The sequence below is a fragment of the Pongo pygmaeus genome, chromosome 6 (assembly GCF_028885625.2).
Source record: "Pongo pygmaeus isolate AG05252 chromosome 6, NHGRI_mPonPyg2-v2.0_pri, whole genome shotgun sequence".
NCBI lineage: Eukaryota > Metazoa > Chordata > Mammalia > Primates > Hominidae > Pongo > Pongo pygmaeus.
The window spans coordinates 20,731,806-20,750,344 of NC_072379.2; the positions used below are offsets into that span (position 1 = coordinate 20,731,806).

The 18,539-nt window shown below is 46.7% G+C and overlaps 2 protein-coding genes across 15 annotated transcripts in view; one reads left to right on the forward strand and one right to left on the reverse strand.

Annotated features, from left to right (window-relative positions):
- Positions 1 to 9,763, forward strand: part of LOC129040489 (general transcription factor II-I repeat domain-containing protein 1-like) — a 30,886-nt gene extending 21,123 nt beyond the window's left edge. Inside the window, exons 8-10 of one of the 2 annotated variants that reach the window (XM_054495094.2) lie at positions 4,099 to 4,148; positions 4,320 to 4,421; positions 8,874 to 9,763. In XM_054495094.2, coding sequence (XP_054351069.1) covers positions 4,099 to 4,148; positions 4,320 to 4,421; positions 8,874 to 8,884 — 163 coding nt within the window. In that variant the 3' untranslated portion in view covers positions 8,885 to 9,763. Of the gene's footprint in view, positions 1 to 4,098; positions 4,149 to 4,319; positions 4,422 to 5,787; positions 7,848 to 8,873 lie in introns of those variants that run through there. The other variant, XR_010127067.1, reaches the window with a different exon arrangement.
- Positions 8,968 to 18,539, reverse strand: part of RABGEF1 (RAB guanine nucleotide exchange factor 1) — a 77,486-nt gene continuing 67,914 nt past the window's right edge. For all 13 annotated transcript variants that reach the window (XM_054495082.2, XM_054495077.2, XM_054495081.2 and 10 more), the window contains 2 exons: positions 15,054 to 15,310; positions 8,968 to 11,539 (listed from right to left, as the gene is read on the reverse strand). In XM_054495082.2, coding sequence (XP_054351057.1) covers positions 11,141 to 11,539; positions 15,054 to 15,310 — 656 coding nt within the window. In that variant the 3' untranslated portion in view covers positions 8,968 to 11,140. The remainder of the gene's footprint in view (positions 11,540 to 15,053; positions 15,311 to 18,539) is intronic.

An 18,539-nucleotide genomic window follows, 5' to 3' on the forward strand; every position in this document is an offset into this window, starting at 1 on the left:
GAAAAGGAGGTGACGTTGGAGCAGCGACCCAATGAAGTGAGAGGGCCAGCCAGGTGCATAAAGAGTGTGGGAGCAGGCCAGGTGCGGTGGCTCACGCCTGTAATCCCAGCACTTTGGGAGGCCGAGGCAGGCAGATCACAAGGTGAGGAGTTCGAGACCAGCCTGACCAACACGGTGAAACCCTGTCTCTACTAAAAATATAAAAATTAGCCAGATGTGGTGGCACGTGCCTGTAATCCCAGCTACTCAGGAGGCTGAGGCAGGAGAATCACTTGAACCCAGGAGGTGGAGGTTGCAGTGAGCCGAGATCATGCCATTACACTCCAGCCTGGATGACAAAGGGAGACTGTCTCAAAAAAAAAAAAAAAAAAAAGACTGTTGGGACAGAGAAAAAGTCATGCAAAGTCCCAGAGGCAAGAACGTGCTTCTGTGTTTGAAGGCTCGCAAGGTGCCCTTGTAGCTGGTGTAGGGTGAATGAGGGAAGGATGGTGAGGTTGAGGCCGAAGAGGTAGCAGGGTACCAGGCACAGTGGCCCACACCTGTAATCCTAGCACTTTGGAAGACTGAGGTGGGAGGATTTCTTGAGCTCAGGAGTTTGAGACCAGCCTAGGCAACATAGTTAGACCCTATCTCTATTAAAAAAAAGAAAAATAGGTCAGGAGCGGTGGCTCACGCCTGTAATCTCAGCACTTTGGGAGGTCGAGGAGGGTGGATCACCTGAGGTCGGAAGTCCAAGACCAGCCTGGCCAACATGGTGCAAACCCCTCTCTAAAAATACTGTCGTGGGGTGAGGGGAGTGGGGAGGGATAGCATTAGGAGATATACCTAATGTCAATGACGAGTTAATGGGTAAAGCACACCAACATGGCACATGTATACCTATGTAACAAATCTGCATGTTGTGCACATGTACCCTAGAACTTAAAATATAATTTTAAAAAAAAAAGAAACAGGAAAAAAAATACTAAAATTAGCCAGGTGTGGTGGTCGGGGTCAGGGGCCTGTAATCTGTAATCCCAGCCCCTCGGGAGACTGAGGCAGGAGAACTGCTTGAACCTGGGAGGCAGAGGTTGCAGAGAGCTGAGATAGTGCCACTGCACTCCAGCCTGGGCAACAAGAGCAAAACTCTGTCTCAAAATAAAAAAAGAAAAGGAAAAGGTAGCAGGGGCCAGATCACATGGGTTTGGGGCCAGCTTAAATAGTTTGAATTTTATTTTTAAAAAATTCTTAGAGACAGGGTCTCATTCTGGTTTGTTTTTGTTTTTGTTTTTGCTTTCAACGACACTCCCTCAAACCATAAGCCAGGGGCCCCCGGGCAGCTTGAGGTTAGGTGCCAATTCAACAGCAAGTCCTCATGAATGACATTTTTTATGGTTTTGTGCAGAGACACCTTGTGCTCATGAGCATTGGTTTTGTTTTGTTTTGTTTTGTTTTTTTGTTTGAGATGGAGTCTCGCTCTGTCGCCCAGGCTGGAGTACAGTGGCGCGATCTGGGCTCACTGCAAGCTCCGCCTCCCAGGTTCATGCCATTCTCCTGCCTCAGCCTCCCGAGTAGCTGGGACTACAGGCGCCCGCCACCACGCCCGGCTAATTTTTTTGTATTTTTAGTAGAGACGGGGTTTCACTGTGTTAGCCAGGATGGTCTCGATCTCCTGACCTCGTGACCCACCCGCCTCGGCCTCCCAAAGTGCTGGGATTATAGGCGTGAGCCACCGCGTCGGGCCGAGCATTGGTTTTTTGTTTTTTGTGGGTTTTTTCTTGTTGTTGTTGTTTTTTTTTTGTTCTATTTTTTGAGACAGTCTCACTCTGTTGCCCAGGCTGGAGTGCAGTGGTGCGATCTCGACTTACTACAACATCTGCCTCCCGGGTTCAAGCAATCCCCCTGCCTCAGCCTCCTGAGTAGCTGGAATAACAGGCACATGTCACTACGCCTGGCTAAATTTTGTATTTTTAGTAGAGACGGGGTTTCACCATGTTGGCCAGGCTGGCCTCAAGTGATCCGTTTGCCTTGGCCTCCCAAAGTGCTGAGATTAGAGGCGTGAGCCACCATGCCCGAACTTTTGCGGGTTTTTTTGAGACAGTGTCTCGCTCTGTCACCCAGGCTGGAGTACAGTGGTTCCATCTCAGCTCACTGCAGCCTCCACCTTCCAAGTTTAAGCAACTCTCCTGCCTAAGCCTCCTGAGTAGCTGGGATTACAAGCATGAGCCACCATGCCTGGCCATGAGCATTTGTTTCAAGAAACAGGTCTTTCTGTAGCCCAGCCTGGAGTTTAGTGGCACAATCATAACTCACTGCAGCCTTAAACTCCTAGGCTCACGCAATCCTGCCTCAGCCTCCTGAGCAGCTGGGACTGCAGGGGCACGCCACCACACCTGGCTAATTTTTACATTTTTTGTAGAGAAGGGGTCTCGCTATGTTGCCCAAGCTGGTCTCAAACTCCTGGGCTCAAAGCGATCCCCCTGCCTCAGCCTCCCAAAGTGCTGGGGTTACAGGTTGAGCCACTGCGCCCAGCCTTGAGCATTTTTTAAAGTCACGATGACTTTCTCCACCTGTCATTTGGAAAGGGAGGCAGATTAGCGCAGTGGCCAATGGGAGAGGCCATCTGGTGGGTTTGATGCCAGCTCCTCCTGTTACTCCCTGTGGCCTTGGCAGCCGGCTGTGCTATTTAAGGGGAAGCACTGTCGCTACTCCTGCCTGGGACTCAGGGGCTCTGCCCAGCTTCTGCCTCTCTAAGGTTACTGCTGCGAAGTCACTTCCCCTTTCAGAACCTGAGTTCTCCCATAAAGAGGAGGGGCCTAAATGCAGTCCAAAGCCTTTTCTAGCTCCTGAGACTGTGGTTCAAGGCAGGGCTATGCTTCCCCCTCCCAGCCCTGGCCCTGTGACTCCAGCTCTGTGCCTGGCACTGTACAGAAGCCTAAGAGATGACCACTGCCAGAGCGGGCACCAAATCCTCATCTACTGGGGACCCAGGGAGTACCCTCCCTGAGAGTTTGGCCTTTGGGCTCACTCCCGGGCAGAGACTCCTCGGTGCTGCTGCTTGATTACCCCTGTGACAGAGAGCTCATTACCTCTCCAGGCCCATTACCTCTCCAGAGAGCTAATTACCTCTCCACTCCATGGCCTACCCTGCCATCCCCCGACAGCCCCTCTCTGGCCAGCATGATTTTCCCAGTGTCCTCTGCCCACCACAAACCCCAGCCCCCCAACAGGCTTGCTCTAACAGGACAAGTTGTGCTGAAGATGGAGACTTTAGAAGCAGTGCGGTATGATAAAGAAGGTTGATTCATGTCTGGGAAGGGCTTTCTGGAGTCTGTGGAGCTAAAGACATTAGTATAATACAAAGCTGGGCTTGGTCACTGGCGTTTCCGACTGCAGTGACACAGCAGCTCTCAGACGTGAGCCGTAGATCTCAGACCTTTCCAGAAGCTTGGAGTTCTTGCTGTGTAGTGGGCCCCGACTGTTTCTACACTTTATTTATTTATTTAGAGATGGAGTCTTGCTCTGTCATCCAGGTTGGAGTGCAGTGGCGCTCTCAGCTCACTGCAACCTTCGCCTCCTGGGTTCAAGCGATTCCCCTCCCTCAGCCTCCCGAGTAGCTGGGATTATAGGAGCCTGCCACCACACCCAGCTAATTTTTGTATTTTTAGTAGAGATGGGTTTCACCATGTTGGCCAGGCTGGTCTCAGACTCCTGACCTCAAGTGATCCGCCCTCCTCGGCCTCCCAAAGTGCTGGGATTACAGGTGTGAGCTACTGCACGACACCTTGTTTCTACACTTTAAACCAGCTCCACGGGAGGCCCCCTGAGGCCGCCTGCTCCAATCCCAGGCAGTGACAATTGTGCAATGTCCCTGGAGCAGGAGTGAGATATCAGACAGACCTGTTCAGGACTGGGCGGGTCTCACTCCCAGCTGGATCCTTCAAGCCCAGTGCAGCCCCCCAGATTCCACATGTGGGGTGGCAGGGACTCCAGGCCTAACTGTGCGGAGCCAGGAGGGTCCATTGCAGGGATGTGCAGACTGAGGCCCAGAGGGGAGGGCTGTGCAGTCCCAGAGATGCTTGGAGGGACCTCTGTGATAGCCCCGCTTGTGTTTTCCAGGCCTGAGCTGCTCACTGAGGGAGTCAAAGAGCCCATCGCTGACAGTCAAGGTACCCAGCGTGGGGTCGCGGGCCATGGTGCGGGCGGGCAAGGGAGGGCCCCAGGGGCCTCTGTCACCAGCCCCTCCTCCTGCTGCCTCTGTCCTGCTCCCATCCTGGCCCTGGCATTCTCCCCACACCCCCGCATTGGGTTTCCCCTAATGATGCCATCTTGGGTCCCAGGAACTGCCTCCTCACTTGGCTTGTCTCCCCCTGCCCTGCCCCCAGAGAGGGATCCCAGGGACCCTCTGGTGGGCGAGAGCCTGAAGAGACAGGGCTTTCAAGGTAAGGTTGAGTTGAGGGGGGAGGTCTGTTGTCCCAGCACCAGGACCTTGACCTGGTTTGGGTTTGGAGGGCCAGGCTGGAAGTGGGGAAGAGCTGGCCCCCAACTTCAGGGCCTAAGGGACCAGGCCAGCCAGGTTGGCAGCCCAGTCCTGGCTGTACCCTGTCAGCTCTGTGTTAGAGATTCCAGGGAAGAGGGGTGCCTACAGGTGGACGGTGGGGGAAATTGGGGGTGGGAGGGTACAGGGCGCAGGAGCCTGCCTGCCTCCCTCCAGGAAGGTAGCTGACATGCCCACTCCTTATTCAGCAATCAGCTGTGGACTTAGTGCTTTGAAATCAGAATAGGAGCCAGGCGTGGCACCTCACGCCTGTAATCCCAGCATTTGGGGAGGTCAAGGAGGGAGGATGGCTTGAGGCCAGGAGTTCGAGACCAGCCTGGGCAACATAGAACCCATCTCTATGTCTATTTTTAAGGAAAGAAATCAGAGGCCAAGTGCAGTGTCTCACACCTGTAATCCCAGCACTTTGGGAGTCTGAGGCAGGTGGATCACTTGAGGCCAGGAGTTTAAATCCAGCCTGGCCAACATGGCGAAACCCCACATCTACCAGAAACATGCAAGAATTAGTCGGGTGAGGTGGCGTGCACCTGTGATCCCGGCTACTCGGGAGGCTGAGGCGGGAGAATTGCTTGAACCTGGGAGGCAGAGGTTGCAGTGAGCCAAGATCATGCCACCGCACTCCAGCCTGGGTGACAGAGCAAGACCCTGTCTCAAAAAAAAAAGAGAAGAGAGAGAGATGGTGGTCTGGGATGCCTTTGGCACATGCTAGCACTTGTCTTCTTTGTTTGTTTGTTTTGAGATGGAGTTTTATTCTTGTTGCCCAGGCTGGAATGCAATGGCGTGATCTCAGCCCACTGCAACCTCCACCTCCCGGGTTCAAGTGATTCTCCTGCCTCAGCCTCCTGAGTAGCTGAGTTACAGGCGCATGTAACTCTGGCTAATTTTTGTATTTTTTAGTAGAGATGGGGTTTCACCATGTTGACCAGGCTGGTCTCCAACTCCTGCCCTCAGGTGATCCTCCTGCCTCGGCCTCCCAAATTGCTGGGATTACAGGCATGAAAATTTTGAGGAGATTTTCAGTTGCTATTTAATATTTTTTAGCCATATGCATTTTTCTCCTCTCCTTCTGGGACTCCAATGACAATGATAGATCTATTTTTTTTTAACCATCCCACAGGTCCCTGAGCCTACATTTTAAAAGTTCAGTTTTTGCTGTTGTTCACATTGGGAATTTCTATTGACCTATATCCCCGTTAATAGATCCATTCTTCGATCACTGCAATTCTAATATGAAATTTTTTTTTTTTCAGATGGAGTGTCGCTTTGTCGCCTAGGCTGGAGTACAGTGGCATGATCTTGGCTCACTGCAACCTCCACTTCCCAGTTCAAGTAGTAATTCTCATGCCTCAGCCTCCTGAGTAGCTGGGATTACAGGCATGCACCGCCATGCCCGGCTAATTTTTGTGTTTTTAGTAGAGACAGGGTTTTACCATGTTGGCCAGGCTGGTCTCGAACTCCCAACCTCAGGTGATCCACTCACCTCAGCCTCCCAAAGTGCTGAGATTACAGGTGTGAGCCACCATGCCCAGCCCTCTAATATGAAATTTAAAAACTTTCAGTTATTGTCATTTTAAATTCAAAAATTTCCATTTGCTTCATGTCTTCAGTGGTTTTGCTGGGGTTTTTCATTTGTTTCAAGCATGTTTGTCTTTGGTTATTGAATTTTTATGATGCCTTCTTTAAAATCTTTGTCAGATAATTCCAACACATGTTTCATTTGGTTCAGATATGATAAGTGATTTTTTTTTTTTTTTTTTGAGACACAATCTCGCTCTTGTCGCCCAGGCTGGAGTGCAGTGTTATGATCTCGGTTCACTGCAACCTTCGCCTCCCGGGTTCAAGCTATTCTCTTGCCTCAGCTTCCTGAGTAGCTAGGACTACAGGCTCCCACCACCACACCTGGCTAAATTTTGTACTTTTAGTAAAGACGGGGTTTTGTCATGTTGGCCAGGCTGGTCTGGAACTCCTGACCTCAGGTGATCCACCCGCCTCAGCCTCCCAAAGTGCTAGGATTACAGGCGTGAGGTATTGTGCCCGGCCTTTTTTTCTTTTTTTTTGGCAGAGTCTCACTCTGTCTCCCAGACTGGAGTGCAGTGGCATGATCTCGACTCACTGCAACCTCCACCTCCCGGGTTCAAGTGATTCTCCTGCCTTAGCCTCCTGAGTAGCTGGGATTACAGGCATCCAACACCACGCCCAGCTAATTTTTGTATTTTTAGTAGAGATGAGGTTCAGCTATGTTGGTCACGATCTCCTGACCTCAGGTGATCCGCTTACCTTGGCCTCCCAAGGTGCTGGGATTACAGGCAGGAGCCACTGCCCACAGATGGTGAGTGATTTTTTTTATTGTGTCTTGAAGGTTTAGGGTGTTATGTTAGGAGGCTCTCAATCTAATTTAAATATTCTTTACCCAATGTCACAGTGGTGGGAAAAGGGAGTTGCGACCTCATTACCATGGGTGGAGGCAGAAATCCAGGCTCCCCTCTCAGCCCCCACCAATACCACAGAGAGGGTGGAGAGGACAGGAACAAACAATTCATTCTCACCTGGCAGGGCTGGAAGTTCAGTCTCCACCCAACCTCTACTGACACTGTGGAGAAAGGGAAGTGCCCTACACTTCCAAGAGCAGGGGGAGGAGTTTCAGTTTCCCCATTCAACCTTTTTTAACACAGAGAGGAACCTGGGGAAAAACTAAGTACAAATTTCTTTTTTCGCTGGGGTGGGGCATAGAGGCTCATGCCTGTAATCCCAGCACATTAGGAAGCCAAGGTGGGAGGACTGCTTGAGCCCAAGAGTTTAAAACAAGCCTGGACAGCTGGGCGCGGTGGCTCACGCCTGTAATCCCAACACTTTGGGAGGCTGAGGCGGGTGGATCACAAGGTCAGGAGATCGAGACCATCCTGGCTAACACGGTGAAACCCCGTCTCTACTAAAAATACAAAAAAATCAGCTGGGCATGGTGGCACGCACCTTTAGTCCCAGCTACTTGGGAGGCTGAGGCAGGAAAATCACTTGAACCCAGGAGGCGGAGGTTGCAGTGAGCCAAGATCACACCACTGCACTCCAGCCTGGGTGACAGAGCAAGACTCCATCTCAAAAAAAAAAAAAAAAGACCAGCCAGGACAACATAGTGAGATTCTGTCTCTATAAAAAATTTAAAACTTAGCTGGGTACAGTGGCACACACATGTAGTCCCAGCTACTCAGGTGGCTGAGACAGGAGGCTAGCTTGAGCCCAGGAGGTCCAGGCTGCAGTAACTCATGTTCCCACCACTGCACTCCACAGCCTGGGTTACGGAGCCAGACCCTATTCCCCTGCCCAAAAAGAAAACAAAAAAGAAGAATTTCATGATGGCAGCTACAGAGCCCTAAAGTCCAAGCACAGGGCCCTGTGCAGTCACACCTTTGTGTTTCTCACTCGATTTTCTGTTTTTCATATCGATCCTGAAAGCTCTTGTTCTCTGTAGGTGATTTATATTTGTTTCTATTGTAAATTGATTTTTTCTCCATAATGTTTGCTAAGTGGTTAGTAATGGTATATAGGAAAGTCATTTTGTACAGTTAGCTTTTATGGCTATTTTAGAATTTTCATCTCTCACTAATATAGAGATGAAATTCTATAGTTTCAATATAAATTCTCTTGGGTTTTCTTTTTTTACATTTCTTTTTTTCAAGACAGGGTCTCACTCAGGCTAGCGTGCAATGGTGAGATCACAGCTCACTGTCACCTCAAATTCCTGGGCTTAGGTGATCTTCCCACCTTAGCCTCCCCAGTAGCTGGGACTACAGGTACATACCACCATGCCCAGCTAGTGTTTTATTTTTTGTAGAGATGTGGGTCTCACTATGTTGCTGATGTTGCTCTCAAACTCCTGGCCTCAAGCAGTCCTCCTGCCTTGCCTCCAAAAGCGATCACAGGCGTGAGCCACAACACCCAGCCTTCTCTTGGGTTTTCTACATAAAATAATCATCTACAAATAATAGCTATCATTTGTTCTAAGTTCAGACAACAACCCCATGAAGCACTAATATTATTAACCCCATTTCACAGCTGAGGGATCTGAAACAAGAGATTTGTTTAGGGCCAATGAGCTAATAAGTAGCAGAATAAAATTCAAAACCAAATCCAAGGCTTCCAGCTCCAGAGTTCATGTCCTCACCACCAGATAATAATAGCTCTATATTGATTACGTTAACTCCTTTTTTCTCTACTTTTATGTCTGTTTGAAGACTGAGTACCTTGGTAGAACTGCTAGAACAAGGTTGATTGTGGTGACAGCAAATATTCTTGTCTTCTTAATTTTAACTGACAAATGTCTCTAATGTTTCATTTTTAGGTATAGCTTAACCAGAAAACCTCTGTAGCATGAGACTGTTAATAATAATGTATATTTTCCTAAGAAAGAACAAAATCAATTTTTGGAAGAGGGATGGATTGTGAAACTTTATTGATAAAGAATTCTGTTCCAAAGGTGTATTCCAGTCACATTTACCTTACATAAAATACCAACACCTTCTTATTGCAAAAACAGAAACTCCAGCCGTTGTATTGATGCTGACTTAAGAGAAATAGAAGCCTCTATATAAGGCAAGAGTCCACACCAGAAGAATAATTCGACCAATATGAGATACCTCCAAAAAAATCAATTCAATGACCTACTTTATATGTAAGAGACCCAAAAAAGTCAGCTTTTGTGGGAAGTTGATACGCAGTTTATTGAACAAACAGAGTGTACAGTAACTAAAAGAACTGTGTATTTCCAAAGGAATTAAGACTGCATATCTGGATTCACACCTAAAAGCACATAGAAAATTAAACCAAAGAAGGGCAAGTTCTCTACTAAAATCACTTGGGCCCAGGTTATTCTATAAGAAGATTCTCACTGGCATTTGATAGTAACTCATCACCTTCTGTGCGAGCTTGGGAACCAGCTGACTCAGTGAACTGCTTCCTGTCTTCAGTGCGTGATGACACAGATGTGTCAAGCTTGATAGATCTTATATGTAAATTTAAGAATAAGAAGTTTTATACCCACCCTGGTTTTATTCCAAAATTACTGCTCTGCAATTTTGAGCTCCATCCTTAGGAAGATACTGGAAAAGCAAGAGAACCTTTCTCAGCTGCCTGTGTGAAGTGACGTTGTTCTAGAACGGTGCCCTGGGGCCTCATGCACGATTTCACAAGTATAGCTGCATAATCTGTGGAAGTCACTGAATAGAAGAAGAATCATCAATGGTATATTTAGGTTATAGAAGATTCCACTGAGATAAGAAAAGGTTCTACAATGCAGGTAGCTGTCAAGCCTGCTAAATATTTTACTCATTTAGTTAACATCACACTGTGCATTGAGTGCAAGATTCTTTGGTTACACCATATTAACCACCAAGAGGATAACTCCTGGTTTGTAAAAGAGATTAGTGGTTCTTAACGGAGGGGTGATAGGGCCCCAGGAGACATCTGACTATGTCTGGAGAGAATTTTTCACAGCTCTGGGGGGTGCTACTGGCGCCTAATGGATATGGATGGCAGGAATGCTGCTGAACCTTCTACCATGCACAGGGTGGCCCCACAACAAACACCTCTCAGGCCACTAATGTGAACAGTCCCGAGGTTGAAATGTCCTGAAAGAGGTTCAGAAAACATGTCTGGATGGTTGTAAAGTCAAATGTATATTATGGAGGCTGCAAGGCGCCCCCTGCATCTGACAGCTAAGGGACCCCGTCACCTCTCACCATCAGAGGCCCGTTCATTCCCGCCTTCCATTCCAGGCCCAGTGCCTGCTCCTTCTCACTGAAGAACTCAATAGAGATTTGCTGAATGAATGAGGGAAAAATAAGCTAGAAGCATGGTTTAAAGTCTTCCATCAACTACATTAAACAGCAATTTTATGTGGCCTAAAATTTATTCTGAACCTTAGTGGTGTCATAGTCTCTGACTATATAGAACCTCAAAGTTAAGGCTAACACCTTCTTAAAGATGGAGTGCACATCTTAAGGGGAGTTTGTCTAAACACTTCTCGAGTCATTTTAGTGGGACAAACCAAATAAAATGGTGCTAAAGGCAAACATTCAATATACTTCATTTTAAACTAAAAACTTAACATATAAAATGCCATGCACAGCAGACACCATTCTTTTTTTTTTTTTTTACATATTTACAATTTTACATATTTACTTATCAATATAATTTCTATCTTTACAATTATAAAATTATTCCAAACTGTTGAAGAGTGGTACCATTTAATTTCCTTGAACATACACTTTGTAGCATTCATTTGTTTTATCCTTTAAAAGGCAATTATTTACCAAAACCACAGTGAATGCCAGAGGAAGCACATAGGAAAATCATGGAGGGAAAAAAGATTGAGACAAAATTTGCACACAAGCCTTAAATGAATCTGTTATCAGTAACTCAAATAAATAGTATTTTATTATTAACTAAGGTTCCCCTGCTAGGAAAAACAGACAATCCCCATATACTGTACCTTTAAAAATGCTCTGACATTTATAAGCAATTTAGTTACATTCTAGATCCCAATCAGTTGAGTGTAGTAAAGGCTACCTACAATTTAGGCTCAAATAAATACTCTCCACTAAATTGTGATCATCCTGCATAAACTTGAGGTTGCAGTGGTGGAGGAAGTTTATCATTTTCAATGTTTTCAGAGTCAATAGCTGCTAACGGTTGATTCGGAGGCTTAATTTCCAGTGGGTATTTCTCAACAATGTCTTGAACTTCTCTTGCAATTCCATCTGTCCAATCTATGAGGTCTTTTTCCAGTTTCTTGGCTTCATTCATGATCCTTTCTTGTCGTTCATTCAACTGAGACAGGAGATCCAAGTTCTTATACATTTGCTTGACACCTAAGCAAGCATCAGGAGACCAACTCTCAGCTTCTTGCTTCCTGGGAGAGGTCTGGCCAGACATGTAGCGATCAAAATCCTCCTGACTTAAATTCAAAGACTGGGCGTCTAGCTTCTCAATGAAAGCCACAGCACAGCACTACAACAAGAGGACGTTAATACAGTCATATTAGGAAAGCTATGCATACTCGAGTCAATTTGTAAAAATCTTTTGATCACAGAGAATTTAAAATAGAAGCTAAAGTAAACAAAACAAACTCATGAACTTCTGTGTATTTCAGCCTCAAAAATTACCTACTCCTATCCCTGGTCGTGCTTCCTATACACTCCCAGGAGCTCCAGGGCCAATGTCTGGGTGCAGCCTCCCCGGGTGCACCATGAAGCCATTCTGTCTGAGTCTTCCCAGACCTGCTATCCCCCCAGGATACAGTCCCCAAGTAGGTGTGGCACACAGACCTCTGATCCTCAAATGAATATTTTAACATCAAGTGGTTAAAAGAACAGCTCCAGACCGGGCCCAGTGGCTCAAGCCTGTAATCCCAGCACTTTGGGAGGCTGGGACATGTGGATCATGAGGTCAGGAGTTTGAGACCAGCCTGGCCAACATGGTGAAACCCCATCTCTACTAAAAATACAAAAATTAGCTGGGTGCAGTTGTGGGCGCCTGTAATCCCAGATACCTGGGAGGCTGAGGCAGGAGAATTGCTAGAACCTGGGAGGTGGAGGTTGCAGTGAGCCAAGATCACGCCACTGCACTCCAGCCTGGGTGACAAGAGCAAGACTCTGTCTCAGGGAAAAAAAAAAAAAAAAAAAGGAACAACTCTGAAGTGACAGAACCTGAATTCACTGTCACCTCTTTCACTTAACAACAGTGAGTGACCTTGGGAAAGTTACTTAAGCTCTATGAGGTTTCTGTACCTGTAAATGGGGGGAAATACCACCTAGATTTATTGTGAAAATTAAACAACATAACACCATAACACATGTCACGTGCTTCCGAGAGGCCTGCAGTGAGCAATGAATACACGGTAGCGATTATTAGTACAGAAATGCCACTGCAAATGCCCAATTCAATAGACATCTGAGCCAGGCGTGTTGGCTCGTGCTTGTAATCCTAGCACTTTGGGAGGCCGAGGTGGGAGGATCGCTTCAGACCAGGAGTTCAGACCAGCCTGGGAAACAGTCGGGGTAGAAACCTCATCTCTAGAAAAAAGGAATAAAGAAAAAGGAATAAAGAATAAAGGAATAAAGAAAAAAGGAATAAAGAAACGGAACACCATCTGGCTCATGGTGTGTGTGGAGTTGCTGTGGCCCCTCTGTGACCTGGAAAGAGGAGGTGATTCTAACCCCTCACTTAGGTGAATGGAGACATGGCATTGCCACTAAAAGGAATAGAGAATACTGGAAAAGCAACAAACATCTGAAGGGGAAGTAGCTCTGAACAAATTATATTTGAGGTGCAATACAAGTGTGAGGTCAAGACAGGTGACACAGAGCTGCAGGTCATCACTGCACAGTGAGTGACAGCTCTGTGACAGAGAAGATGGTGCAGGAAGAGAGACGCAGAGACAATGGAGTCCCATGGAATGACACGATTCAAGGTGGAAGCAGAAGACACAGACTTTACAAAGAGACAAGGAAGTAGTGGAATTGTGGAAGCCAAGGAACAACAGAAGTTGCAGAACAAAGGACTCATGGAGAGTGCTACGAGAAGCGAAGGAAGATGAAGACTGTGAGTGCCCGTGGGGTTCGTCAGCTGGAAACTTTTTACTTTTGCCAGAGCAGTTTCATTGAAGCAGTGGGTGTAGGAGACAGACTCTGAGTCAGGCAAGAAGAGGACGAAGAGAGAAGGCAAAAATGTACTTAAGGCTGCAGGCCAAGGGCACTAGAAGCTGCTGAGTGTGTGCGAGCCAGCCACCTCTACTGTCAGTGACCGTAGCTACGCTTGAACACGTCCTGGTCATCCTCCACTTCTCTCAATACCTGCCATGTCTCCACCTTTACACTTCTCAGGGACTTCCAGGTTGTCTGACCCGCTTTGGATAAAGAGCTGAATCGAAAAGGCTCTTCCCTCGTAGGCAAGTGTATGTTTCATTCATAAGAAATATGAGGCCAGGTGCGGTGGCTCATGCCTGTAATCCCAACACTGTGGGAAACTGAGGTGGGTGGATTGCTTGAGGCCAGGAGTTCGAGACCATCCTGGCCAACAAGGTGAAACCCCGTCTTCACTAAAAATATAAACATTAGCTGGGCGTGGTGACACACATCTGTAATCCCAGCTACTTGGGAGGCTGAGGCATGAGAATCACTTGAACCCAGGAGACGGAGGTTGCAGTGAGCTGAGATCACACCACTGCATTCCAGCCTGGGTGACAGAGGGAGACTCCATCTCAAAAAAAAAAAAGATATGTGAGTACTTCTAATCTCATTCTATATGGGCCACTTAAACTTTTTTCAGTACTACAGATTAAACCACCATGTGCCTGGGAGGACGGAAAACAGTGAGAATAAAGGTAAAAGCATCATTCTGATCAAGAGCATTCCCAAGTCCCTCCACCTGTAAATCACATTCCCGAGATGCTGGTGACTACAGTAACATGTAGCTGAACACAATGGTGGAGGGTGATGAGTGATGGGGGCAGGTCCAAGTTTGGAGGAACCTGAAGCTTATACAATTTTGGGAACCTACTTACAGGAAAAGGAAAAAAAGTGACAAATACAAAAGTAGGTATAAATGTGAATACATACTTAGAACCTAGAAATAAATCATGACATATTTTCAGTCTCAGAGATTCACGTACCTGTTTTGAGACTTTTTTGGCAATTTATCAGAAATACTCTCAATGCATCCTGGCTTCCCCTCCCCACCTCTTAGTTCCCAGGCTCTCAACACAGAAAACCAAGTCCATAAGCTGCCCCAAGGCTCCAAATTCATTAGCTTCACAGTACATTCTCTCTAAAGCAAATAAGCAGAGTTTAGTAGGAAGAAAAAGGAAGAATTCAGGTCAGGAGTGGTGGCTCATGCCTGCAGTTCCAACTCTTAGGGAGGTCGAGGTGGGAGGACTGCTTGAGTCCAGGAGTATGAGACCAGCCTGGGCAACATAGCAAGACCCCATCTCTCAAAAAAAAAAAAAAATTGGCCTGGTGTGATGGTGCATGCCTGTGGTACCAGCTTCACAGCAGGCTGAGGTGAGAGGATTGCTTGAGCCCAGGAGGTCAAGGCTGCAGTGAGCTACGATTGTACCACTGCACTCCAGCCTGGGTGACAGAGTGAGACCCTGTAGTAGAATGAATGAATGAATGAGTGAATGAGGGGGCAATATTCAGCCTTATTAACTTATATATAATTTGCGTTATTCATGGTTGAAAAAAAGCCCAGCCAAGTGAAGGACTCTTCTACCCAGGACCGTGGGGAGTGATGCCCAACACATGTCATCTGTTTCCGTAGGATGAACACAATCTCTGATCAAGTGCTGGGAGGCGGAGTGTCTGTATGGCCTGGTCCTTGTGCTCCCTGATGCAAAGTGAGCTTCCTCAGCCATGCTGCCTTCTGACACAGGAGCATTCACCTGTCATGGGCCTGAGTGACCCGTCACATCCCCAAAACCACCACCTTCCTAGTCCTCCACAACGCCAAGAACTCACTTACTCACCAGATTGGTGAAATAGTAGCCATCCTCTCCAGTCATCAGTCGGCTTGGATTGCAGAAGCGCGTGATATACTGGATATTAGACTGAAGGCGTGGGGGGTTGCCCTTCAAAACAATGTAGATGAGAGTCGGGAGGAAGTCATCCGCTGACGCCGGCTCATTCTTGGTGATCTTGATGGCATTGAAGATGTGCTTGCTGCACTTGGTGATACAGGCCAGCTTGTCTCGAGGCACACGCTTGGAATCCATTTCAATGATATCTACAAAGCAGGAAAGACAATATTTCCCAGGAGAAAAGAATCACAAAAAAGAAGCAATAGGAAAATCATGTTTTATCTCTAAAGTTATGAAGGAATCCTTATTAACCCCTTTTCCAGCAGTTAGTGTATAAATGACTTAGTAAATATGATCTCATACTCACAGAAAAGAGAACCAAGAGCCAGGTAATACACAGTGTGCCCTACAAGCACATTTCTCTAATCCTCAGATTATGCAATGGATACTCTTATTAATATTATCCATTTTAGGGATGAGGGGGCTGAAGTTCAGAGAGATTAAATGATTTGCCCAAGACCATACAGACAGTATGTAGCAGGGTGGGAATTTGAAACCATGTCTACCTGACTGTAAAGCCCACACTTCTTTTTTTTTTTTTTTTTTTTTTTTGAGACTGAGTTTCACTCTTTGTTACCCAGGCTGGAGTGCAGTGGTGTGATCTCTGCTCACTGCAACCTCCGCCTCCTGGGTTGAAGCAATTCTCCTGCCTCAGCCTTTAAAGTAGCTGAGATTACAGATGCCTGCCACCACACCCAGCTACTTTTTGTATTTTTAGAGATGGGGTTTCACCATGTTGGCCAGGCTGGTCTTGAACTCTTGACCTCAGGTGATCCGCCCACCTTGGCCTCCCAAAGTGCTGGGATTACAGGCGTGAGCCACCGTGTCTGGCCAAGCCCACACTTCTAATCACAATGTAAGCTGCCTCTGAGCTCCATGGAGAAGGAAGAAGTTGTCTGATGAAGAGTCTTTTTACTGCTTCTGTGCCTCTGTTACATTTTAGAATGTTTTAGACAGTCCCAATTTGCATACTGCTTTTTAGAAATGTGGCTACTACACAAAGCATCTTTGTATTGAATGTGAGAATACAAAAATTAGCCGGGTATGGTGGTGTGTGCCTATAGCCCCAACTACTGGAAAGGCTGAGGCAGAAGGATGGCTTGAGCCCAAGAGGTTGAGGCTGCAGTGAGCTACGATCATACCACAGCACTCCAGCCTGGGCAACAGAGCAAAATCTTGTTAAAAAAAAAAAATCCAGCTACTGGAATCCAACACACTTAGGTCTACAGTGGCCAAACTCTCCAGCATGTGGATCTCCACTAGCTACAGAAACCACAACATTCACACCTGCTGATTGGCAGAGGGGATCAAGCAAGGGAATAAATTTAATCTCAAAATAACATTTTACGTCTCCCAGGGAAAAATTTCACTACCCACGACTACCACTAAGTCCAAGCAGTGGGCTCTCATGAATGCCCACCCTTTTCCAACAAGCCTGGGGGACAGTGAAGGGTGCTGAACCACATGGGACAGCACCGCTGGAGAGGCAGCGTACCTCTGGGGTTGCACATCGGACGGCAACTTGGGACATCACAAAAGAAAAGAGCCAAGGCAGCTTAATTTTACACCAAATTCTTGCCACTAGCAGGAATAAACGTTTCAGACTCGGGCCAGGCGGTGGGGTATACCAAAGGGTTCTTTCAGCTTTTAGATCATCCCTGAGGTCAGCTTCCTGGGGAACCCTCCTAGGCCCATCTGCCATGAAAGACAATGGGTGGGGGACAGATGTGCTAGGCAGTGCACAGGCATTATTTTAACTTTTGAGTGCTTTTATTCCCTTACTTATGAGGCTACTGTGTGAATTACATAATTGTTGCTGTTTTGTTTGTTTCCTTGAATCCTTTAATTCTGGGTTATAATTATTGATACATTGATCTATTTATTTTTCTTTTTCTACTTATATGGAACTTATTCTAAATAAGAATTGGGTAAGATTGGGTAAGATTTTTTAAAGCCATTTTTAATACCTTCATTTATCTTTAGCCTTCTACCTTTTATTGGTGATTTTTTTTCTCTCTTTTATTTAAACTACTTTCTTGTTAATCTTTATTTTTCAATGTTCTTTCATTTTGCATCCTGTTCATCTTTACTGCTGACATTTTGAAAGCGAGTAAAAAGTGAATTATGTTTTATCTGGATGTGTGTGTGGCTGCTATTGCCATAAGGCACGGCTGGGGTGGAAAAAGGGAGAGAAAGGAAGGAAAAGGAGAATAAAGGAAGACAAACACCCCCAGGGATCTCTTCCACATGCTTCATCCTGCAGAGACCCCTTCCTAGCATCCTCTGGCCTGAAGGAAGTCTTCGTGGAACTCTTTGGATTCCCATCCTGGTGTGTGATTCCATGATTTGCACTGCTTCAAAGTCTCAACTAGGAGACATGCGAGGAGAAAGCAACACACAGGAAACTCACTGCTGTCTAATAATTTCCCTCCCCAGCCTGCCTGCTATGATTTACTTTTCAGAGCCCTGCATAATTGCTCTATGTCTTCTCCCAGGGCTCTGCCTTCTCATGAATAGGAAGCACAGAGCTGAGTGCGCGCTCCATCTCTGCTGGATCCAGGTGTCCAGGCTTATCTTTAATGGAGTTGTGAAAACAAAGGCTATACCTCCAGGTCATGGCTTCTCAACATGGACACTCCTGACATTTGGGGCTGAATAATTCTTTGTTTAGGGAACCATCTTCTGCACTGTAGAATGTTTAGTAGCATCCTTGGCCGCTACCCACTAGATGTTAGTAGCACCCCCACAGCTGTGACATTTTAAAATGTCTCCAGGCCCGGCTCAGTGGCTCACACCTGTAATCCTAGTAACTTAGGGAGGTGAGTCTAGGAGTTCAAGAACAGCCAAGGCAACATGATGAAACTCTGTCTCTTCAGAATGTGAACAAAAATTAGCTGGGTGTGGTGGCACGTGCCTGTGGTCTCAGCTACTCAGTAGGCTGAGGCGGAAAGATCGCTTGAGCCTGTGAGGTCAAGGCTGCAGTGAGCCATGATCGTGCCACTGCACTCCAGCCTGGGTGACAGAGAGATCCTGTCTCAAAAATAACTAACTAACTAACTAACTAAATAAATAAATAAGTCTCCAGATGTTGTCCAATGTCTCGGGGGGACCACTGGTGCCTGGCTAAGAAGAACCACTGCCCCCGTGGCCACACAGAAGTCATGCAGGTGGAGCCAAATGGGAAAGCGTGTCTGTCAACAGATGAATGGATAAAGAAAACGTGGCACACATACAGAGTGGAGTACTATTCAGCCATATCAAAGAATGGGATCCAGTCATTTGCAACAACATGGATGAAACAGGAGGATATTATGTTAAATGAAATAAGCCAGGTACAGAAAGATAACCATCACATGTTCTCACTCATTGGCGGGA